At 64.9% G+C, this 8,739-nt stretch overlaps 1 protein-coding gene across 3 annotated transcripts; it reads right to left on the bottom strand.

The window, feature by feature from the left end:
* Positions 1-1,087: 1,087 nt before the first annotated feature.
* On the bottom strand, positions 1,088-8,694 carry ZBTB48 (zinc finger and BTB domain containing 48). 3 transcript variants are annotated; one of them, XM_080656762.1, is made up of 11 exons: positions 8,558-8,694; positions 7,348-8,041; positions 6,655-6,896; positions 4,338-4,449; positions 3,690-3,782; positions 3,098-3,184; positions 2,767-2,921; positions 2,232-2,368; positions 1,990-2,154; positions 1,496-1,584; positions 1,088-1,424 (listed from the first exon to the last, which is right to left on the bottom strand). In XM_080656762.1, the coding sequence occupies exons 2-11, from the start codon at positions 8,032-8,034 to the stop codon at positions 1,134-1,136; spliced, it is 2,058 nt and encodes a 685-aa protein (XP_080512888.1). In that variant the 5' UTR covers positions 8,035-8,041; positions 8,558-8,694; the 3' UTR covers positions 1,088-1,133. The 3 variants fall into 3 exon arrangements, with proteins under 3 accessions (XP_080512888.1, XP_080512889.1, XP_080512890.1); XM_080656763.1 differs by having other exon boundaries at positions 7,348-8,037; XM_080656764.1 differs by having other exon boundaries at positions 3,098-3,163; positions 8,558-8,681.
* Positions 8,695-8,739: the final 45 nt, after the last annotated feature.

Raw genomic sequence — 8,739 nt, 5'->3', positions numbered from 1 at the left:
GAAGGGGCGTTTTGAGGCCATAGTTTGCCTTTTTAACACTCTTTCGAGGCAGCTCATAATCTGGTGTCAGTCATCGCACTTGAGCTCATTACCTGAGCTCCCCAGTGGTCAAGGAGTGAAGGATGGTGAGGTGGGTTCCTCAAACCCCAGGAGGACTTAGCATGCTGCGGGGCTGTTTCAGGAACCCTCCAGGAAGGGTCTTCGGGCCTGACTCAGGCTCACGATCACAGGGGCGGAGGCAGGTGTGTGTGTCACGACCATTGCTACCACCTCCCAAACAGCACTCCCCCTGGGGGCAGCTGGAGGTGTACAGGCTGCCGCCTCCCCAGGGCGGGGGCTGCAGCAGAGGCGACACTGACTTCAGGCTGGGACGCAGAGGCTGCAGGTTTGGCCTGTTGGACTCTTGCTGGTGCCCCCAGCTGCCAGGCTCAGAGTGAGCCGTCTTGAGAGCAGCCCCAGACCCAGGGAAGGTGATAGCAAAATGGGGGCTCTCTCACTTAATCCCACCTATGAAGCGTGTGCTGTTACTAATTCCATAAAAAGCGAAACGAAGCGGTTAGTAACTTGTCCCAGGTCAGCACTCATGCCTCCCGCGCCGTGACGAGCAGCACCCACTCCTGTCCCCGTCACAGGGAGGGGACCTCTCACCTCTGGGCTGGCTTTGTCTGCGCCCAGGCCTCCTGGACAACCTAACCGGCCTTGGGGTCCAGAGCTGCTTAGCCCCGAGCCGGCCTCCTCGGGCCCCAGTTACGCTCGGCCGCACCCTCCCTGGGCCGCACCCTCCCTGGGCAGGAGCCTTGAACCAGTGAGGCCACGGAGTGGGGTGGGGATGGGGGGCTGGCTGACCCCAGGGTTCAGGGAAGTCGGCATGTTCCTGTGGGATCTGTTCCCCGCTCCCCATGCTGCAACCAACTGAACGAGGGGTGGGAGACGGATTACTGTCCTGGGCCAGAGCTTGGCCCCCAGAATTCCCCGCCAGGGTGTCCCCTGCTGAGGTCTGACCAGGTGGGAAGGGCTGGGCTCAGGTGCAGAGGCTCAGCCGGCGTGTTTCCTCGGGGCTGGGACAGACTGCTGGAGGGGCTGAACGGAGTGTGAAGCCGTGTGGTTTATTGGGGCGGGGCCGTGGGTGGAGGCTAGGAGTCACAGTCCTCGGGCATGGCAGCGGCGATGAGCAGCGAGGGCTCCATGACGCCCGGGAAGCTCTCCTCCGCGCACAGTCTCTGGGCGGGGAGCTGGGAGGCCAGGCCGCCCTGGGCCAGGGACTCCACGATGACCTCGGCCGAGCCCACCTCCAGCTCGGCGGGCGGCTGGAGCGCTACCACCACCACCTTCTCGTCCTCGATGACCAGGTTCCGGAGCTTTCGCTGCCGCGGGTTGTAGTTCTTCACGCGGTCGTGGATCTCCATGTGCCTCCGCAGGTGGGCCTGGGGGGAGCGGGGCTCAGGGCTGGGCTGGGAGGCCCGAGGGGGGCGGGAGGAGGTGACCCCAGGCCTACCTGCCGGGTGAACTTGTAGCCGCACTTGGTGCACTCGAACTTCCTCATGCCCTTGTGCCTCCGGACGTGCACACGCAGCTGCTCCACGGCTGCCGAGGGCAGGGCCCGCAGGAGAGGCGTTAGAGGGGCAGGAAACGGGGAGGTGGCGGGTCCTGCCTGAGCTGGGAGTCCTCAGGGTTTTCAACCGCTGCTTGGGGCCCTGCCACCTACAGTGCCTCCCGAGGTCACCACTGCACAGGACCCGGGAGCTGCCCCCACCCCGCTCCCGCTTGAGACGAGGATTAAATGCGAGAGCCCTGCTTTGTTATCACTGCTGGATGGCAACCCCCAGACCTTCCTTGGGGACTGGGAGATCCGCCACCAAGAGGTCCCTGCGGAGGAGGAGCGTGGGAAAGCCACGGCCGCCCCGGCCTCTCCCAGGGGAGCCCCCCGGCTCCGGTGCGCAAGCAGTGCAGACGCCGGGCCCTCTTCCCCGGAAGGATGGGGTCAGGTACCTTTGAAGGTCTTCCCACAGATCTGGCAGAAGTGGGGGCGGCCCTCCTGGTGGCGGCTGGCCACGTGCCGCAGCAGGGGCCCCTTCTCGGTGAAGCGCTGCTCGCAGAACTCACAGCTGAAGGGCCTCTCGCCAGTGTGGGTGCGGTTGTGCTTGTCCAGGCTGGCTGTGGGACCAGACGAGTCAGCGGGGGTCCGGCCCGGGACACTCCCCTCTGGGACGGGACGGGGAGGCCTGCCTCACCTTGGGTGCGGAAGGTCTTGCCACAGAGGTGACACTGGAAGGGCTTCTCGCCCGTGTGGGTGCGCAGGTGCGTGTTGAGATTGGCCTTCTGGGTGAAGGCGTGGCTGCAGAACTCACAGACGTAGGGCCTCTCGTTCCTGTCCGGGAGGGGACACAGGCCATCACCCAGGGAAGGGGCCCCCTTCACTCCACTGCAGCCGAGAGCCCCCAGGTTCGAGCCAAGGCAACAGCAAGGTCTGAGCCGGCCTGAGCCGCTCTGGGGGGCCGAGGCTTCGCCGAGCAGCTGGTGGAAGGAGGGCTTGGGCAGTGCCAGCAAGGGGACACCGACTCCTGCCCAGGGAGGTACAGAGCCTGTCTTAGCCTGGAATCGCCTCCCCCTCTCCGCCTGGCAAACTTGCTCGGCCCTCTGATGCCCCTGCAGGCGCCCCAGCGTGGAGGGCACTCTGACCGTTGTGTAAGCACACTGCCTTCCGGCCTCCTGCTGGCCTGGAGCCGGCGCCGGACCAGACCCTGGGGGAGGCGGGTCAGCCCCCACCTGTGCTTGGCCTTGGTGTGCATCTGCAGGCCGTTGCGGCTCGAGGCCCGGTGCCCGCACTCCTCACACACGAACAGCTTCTCTCCGCGGTGCTTGAAAGCCTCGTGCAGCTGCAGTTCTGTCCGGGACAGGAAGCACTTGGCACAGGTGGGACACTGCAGGGCCGAAGGGACCGGACACAGGGAGCAGGGTGAGGGCGGGGCGGGGCTGCCCGGGAGCCCGCACCCCCTGGGCACCCCGCATGGCAGAAACCGCACGGCCGCCCCCGGAGCAGCTCCAGTCCCAGCATCTGAGCGCGCTGGCCCAGCCCTCGGCACCGCCCGGCACTCACAGCGTGGGGCTTGGGAGCTCCGTGCAGCTTGATCATGTGGCTCTGCAAGTCCTTCTTCTGCATGAACTGCTGGGAGCAGGAGGAGCACTGGAAGACAGGCCGCAGGCACCTGAGGCAGCCCGCACCCCAACCCGGCCGCCTGGGCGGTGGGGGGACAGAGGGCAGGGCACCCCAACCCGGCCGCCCTGCGCAGTGGGGGTACAGAGGGCAGGGCACCCCAACCCGGTCGCCTTGCGCGGTGGGGGGACAGAGGGCAGGGTACCCCAACCCAGCCGCCCTGGGCGGTGGGGGGACAGAGGGCAGGGCACCCCAACCCGGCCATCCCTGGGCGGTGGGGGGACAGAGGGCAGGACCCAGCCAGAGACACTGGAAGGCCCCTTGACCTGGGTGACGCCCACGCTGGGAGGGCGCCCCATGCCATACCCGCAGGGATGCGGAGCTGCCCTCTATGGGAAGAAACAAGGGCCCAAAAAGGACCAGGGGCCCAGCCTTAAGGTGTGGGGCACTGGATGGGCAGGGAAGGCGGGGCTCCTTGAAGCTGCAAGGGGGAGGCACCCAGTGGGAGGGGTCCTGGGGACAGGCCGAGCCTGACCTTGTAGGGCATCTCCCCTGTGTGGGACACCATGTGCACCCGCAGCTCCATCCTCCGGCGGAAGGTCTCCTGGCACACGGAGCACGTGAAGACCTGGCAGTGTGAGGGGCAAGCAGGGCCGGCATCAGCGGGGGCCTCTGCCGGCGACGGCGGCCTCTGCCCGGGCTTCCACTCGCTGCTGGGAGGAGTCTGCCCGAGGAGGGGGCCGCTAGGGTGGGAGAGGGAACACGTAATCTGCCTGCCCTGAGCCTGACGGTTCAAACCCTCCACACCAGGCCCCTCAGACCCGGCAGGCTGCGGGCAGGGGCTTAGCGGCCTTGCGTGCAGCCCCTGGCCCTGGCCACAGGCCTCTAGGAAGACAAGGGCAGGACGTGGCTGCCCCACCACATGGCCCGCCAGGGGGGTGAAGGGAGTGGCAGGCAGCCCCCCACCAAGGTACCCCTTCTCCAAAGCCCAGGGGCCTGGCAGGCAAACCCCAAATGCCTCCTGGGCTGTCCCTTCCACTCTTGGGACCTGTGTCCCCACCTGTAAACCAGGCAGCCAGCTTGACGGCATCCAGGGACCCGGCGGCTCTCGCGCTGACCGCCCCATTGGTCTGCGGGGCCTCCCGAGGGCAGCAGGAGGCTCCGTGCCCCTGCCCACACGCACCTGCTCGGAGCGGCTCATGCAGTTCCGGGCTTCGTGTTCCAGGAGGTTCTCCTTCCGGAAGTAGCACTTCCCGCATTTGGGGCACTCGAAGGGCTTCTCCCCGGTGTGTTTCCTGCCAGAAGCCACAGGGGGTGTGGGGCTGAGCGACTTCGCGCCTCCCCCTCGCCCAGTGCCCCCTCTGGCTCTCACCACGCGGCTGGTGAACCTGCAGGTGGAGAGGGAAACCTTCCCCCCGCCCAGCTCCAGCCCAGCTCCAGCCCAGGGCCGCCCGGAGCCGTGCCCATCTCTCTGAGGGCGGAAACAGTCTCTGGGTCCAGATTCCCTGGAGAAACCACTCAGTCTGCCCGGAACTTGTGTGCGCTCCCCCTTCAAAACGGTGACCTTGCCCTCCACTGGGGCAGCCCAGGCTGCTCTCTACCAGACAAGTCCCTTCCCAGGTGGAAGGTGGGAAGTGCCACGGAGAAGAAAGGACGGTGGGGCCAGGCCTGGGGAGCTCAGGGACGGGTCAGCTTGTAGTTTGAAAGGAAGATGGAGCAGACTCCGAGCAGGTGAGGAAGGTCACCGAGCAGAACTGACCACTGCGCCTCCCCGCCGGCAACCCCCTGGTGGGGCCACACAGGGCCCTGGGCCTGGCCTGAGCCTCCTGCCTGAACCCCACAGCAGCCTGGGCCCCACAGCAGCCTGGGCCCCACAGCAGCCTGGACCCCACAGCAGCCTGGGCCCCACAGCAGCCTGGGCCCCACAGCAGCCTGGACCCCACAGCAGCCTCCGGCAGCTTTACACGTCAGCCAGCAGAGGAGCCGTAAGGAGGCAGGTCTCAGCGCCGCTTTGCTCAGCATCTCCAATGCCTCGTATTTCCCCTGAGAAAAGGCCTGGGGGTACAGCTGCCACGCCCCCTACCTTGCTGGCCTCACTCCCAGGTCTCTCTGCCATAGTGTTCGCCAGCCCACTGGCCCACCCCCACCCACGGCCCCCGCTCTGGCTCTTCTCTCAGCCTGAGCTCCGCCCAGCTTCCGCTCGGTGACCTTCCTCACCTGCTCCGAGTCTGCTCAATCTTCCTTTCAAACTACAAGCTGACCCGTCCCTGAGCTCCCCAGGCCTGGCCCCACCATCCTTTCTTCTCCGTGGCACTTCCCACCTTCCACCTGGGAAGGGACTTGTCTGGTAGAGAGCAGCCTGGGCTGCCCCAGTGGAGGGCAAGGTCCCCAAGGCGTCTTCGTTTTGTTCACTAAGGATCCCAAGCACCCGGAACAGTCTCGTCGGCTGTTGGCAGGCAACTGCTAACCTCCGAGCCTACGAGCGGCACCCGCAGCTCTTGCCACCTGCCCGCTCCTCTCGTCCTCTGCCACTGTCCTTGTCCCCACCCCAAGGACCTCAGGAGGCCATCACCCCCTGCAGCCCAAGGGGGCATGGGACAGTGCTTACATGGGGGAGTGGCCAGGCAGATGCGGTCACCCCAGGGTGCCTCCCACACTGGACTTCCCCAAAGGCTGCACTGGCAGCAGCTGCCCCAAAGCAGGGGGGTGAACAGGCCCCTCCCTCCTCCCTCCTCCAACTCTGCCGGTCGCCAGTGGCTTCCCAGAGTGTCATACTGAGAAAACCCGTGTGGCCCAATCTGGCCAGAAATTGCACCAGGTGGACCAGTGATGCCTTGGGCTAGAGAGTGGCAGGGCTGGAAGGCATGTCACCTCGGTGCCATCCCTGGAGTATCTGGAGCAGCGCCCTCCAAGAGAAGCCCCTGCGGCGATGGGAAGGCTCCAGGCTGGCGCCGCCCAATGCAGCAGCAGCGCCGGGTGGAGGCCGAGCTGAAACGTGGCTGGCACATCTGAGGGACTGACGCCATTTACCTGTGCTCACGTCTACTTCCCGTTACAACAGCTCCTGTGGCATCTGCTTTCCTTGGTGGACCCCACAGCTTTAGCCAACGGTCCCTCATGCTCCACTGCCACCCCGGGGCCAGTTTCCCCAGAACTGCAGGCAGCACCAGTCCTGCCAGTTACCATCCTGGCCCAAAGCCTGCACTGTCAGGCTTCAGAAACACCTAATGTGTGGCCTCGGGGGCTTTCCTCACCCCCTTGGCAGAAGCCAGCTGGAGGGCGGAGCTGTTGACAGATGTACACAAACCCTCTCCAACCAGGGGGCCCACAGTAGGAGGGGAGGAAGGGATCCGACCCAAGGCTAGGTTCTCACTCCCTTATTATGTGGGTCTGAGACGGAGCCCCTGGCCCTACATGGCCCAGAAGTGGGGAGCACAGGCCCCCTCCCCCGACATGGGAATGGCAGACAGGAAAAGCAAATAGAAAAACGGAGTGTTTACCTGTTGTGGACTTTTAGGTAATATTTGCTGAGGAACTTTTTATGACATGTGGGGCATTCAACCGGCACCGCTGTACCTTTTCTGTTCGCGGGGGGCTCGGCTGCCAGGGCGCCTGCGCTCAGGGCTGGCTCGGCAGGGCAGGGCTTTCTGAGTACGTTTGCTTTCCTCCTGGTCAGCACAGTCTCCGTCTCAGAAACACAGGCGCCATTCCCGTCATCCTCAACTTGAACCACCACTTCCCACTAGAGAAGAGGCAGGAGGAGGAGAAGGCATGTCACCGCGAATCAGCAGGGCCCCTGGGGTGGATGCAGCAAGCTCCATCCCAAGGCCCGCCCAGGCCCATCCCCAACCAGTGCCCAGGCCTGTGACCGTTCCCGTCAGGGCCCCGGACGGACAGCATCAGAATCTTGCACTCAAGGCAGGGGCTCCATTGTGGGGAACTGGAAGTGGCTGGATTTCACTGCCCTGGGGAAGAAGCACCTGCAACCCTGATGCTGCCCACTCCACGCCAAGAAGCTGGCAACCACGGACAGCTGAGGCTGCAGGGCAAAGCCAGCTTCCTGTGTTTGGCAAAAGCCTGTTTTAAACCCACATAACAGAGATTCTACCTTGGGGTCCAGCTTATGCCAGAAAAGTGTCAATCTCTTCCCCCTACACCCACTGCCCCCATTTCCAGCACCCTGCATGCAGTACCTCATTACTCCTGCCCTGCAGCTGGGCACCTTGAGCCTCCAAGGGCCTTGGGGGCACTTTGCAATCCTCAGGCTCCTTGTCCTCTGGGGGACAAAGCTTCAGGGCCTGCTTGAGTTTCCCCCGCAGGGACGGACTCTCAGTCAGAGCAGGGAGACCAAGCTGGGGCCTCTGAGGGCTGGTGCTGCCGCTGGGCTCCTGATCCCTGGGGACTTGACCCATAGCCCTTGCAGCTTCCTCTTCCTCCATGCCTGCTAGCTCCTTGGGGTGGCTGCTCACATCCCGGGGGGCAGGTTTCTCGAGCCCACTCTGGCCACTTGGTGCCTGTCCCGCCGAGGTTTTGGGGTTGAAGCTCTGGCACAGTTCCACAGCCTCTGGCACACACAGCTCCCTGGCAGCCAGGAGCACCTGATCCCGGTTCCCTGACGTGAGGGCGAGGTGGCCAGTATAGAAAAAGTCCAACAAGAGGCCAAAAATCTCAGCGAAGCCAGCAGGGAGGACAACGCTGCCCCCGGAGCCAACCCCATAGAGGCTCTCAAAGAAGTGGCTGCAGCAGGCGAGGACACTCCAGTGGGCCTTGAACACCAGGTCCCCCACGGCCAGGGTGGCGTCGCAGTACTGGCCCTTCTCCCGCTGCTTGTTGAGCTCCTGCAGGACCCTCACACTGTGCTGGATGAAGGAACCATCCATGATCTGTCTGGAGGGGAGGAAGGCAGAAGTGACATCCTGGCCAGCACAACCCAGGGGTAAAAGAGAAAGCCCTTGCATTTGCGAAGTGGGAGAGGGGAGGTGGCTTCTACTCAAAGTCACATTTAGCACCACGAGAGCTCAGATCGAGACCAGAGTGTGCATGCAGAGACAGGAACAGACTGAAAGCTTCCCCGGGGGCTTCCCCGGTGAGCAGCCCATATTAGGGTTGGCCAGAGAGTGGGTGGCGGGGCGCAAGGGGACTAGGTGGGGGGACGAGGCATGGCTTGGTGGGACACGGGGCAGGGTCGTCAAGGGGCGCTGATGGAAGGGATTGAAGTGTGAAGAGAGGAGCAGCGGATCAGCACGAACTGATCGGCCTGGCACAGCGAGAGGACCCGTAGCAGCGGAGGGCGGCGGCTGCAGACGGGTGAGCGAAGCCCACGTCGCTCCCACGGCTCCCGAGCGGCCGGACATAAGGCGGCCGCAGCCCTTCCCTCTCTCGCCCGCGCCCCGCCCTTCTCACCCGGGCCGGTCCTCCCTGCGCCGGCCCCACCGATTCCAGACGCGTCCACTCCACAGCCCCACCCGCCAACTGCCCGGGCAGTGTGTACCCAGCCCACAGTACGGAGCGGAGACGCCGCCGTAGCCACCGCCGGACGTGACGTCAAGCCGCGCCCGCCGAGTGGAACACCTTAAAGGCGCAGG

This window comes from Plecotus auritus (assembly GCF_963455305.1).
Source record: "Plecotus auritus genome assembly, chromosome: 2".
NCBI lineage: Eukaryota > Metazoa > Chordata > Mammalia > Chiroptera > Vespertilionidae > Plecotus > Plecotus auritus.
Note: the sequence above shows the minus strand (reverse complement) of the source record. Positions and strands in the feature narration are given on the sequence as shown.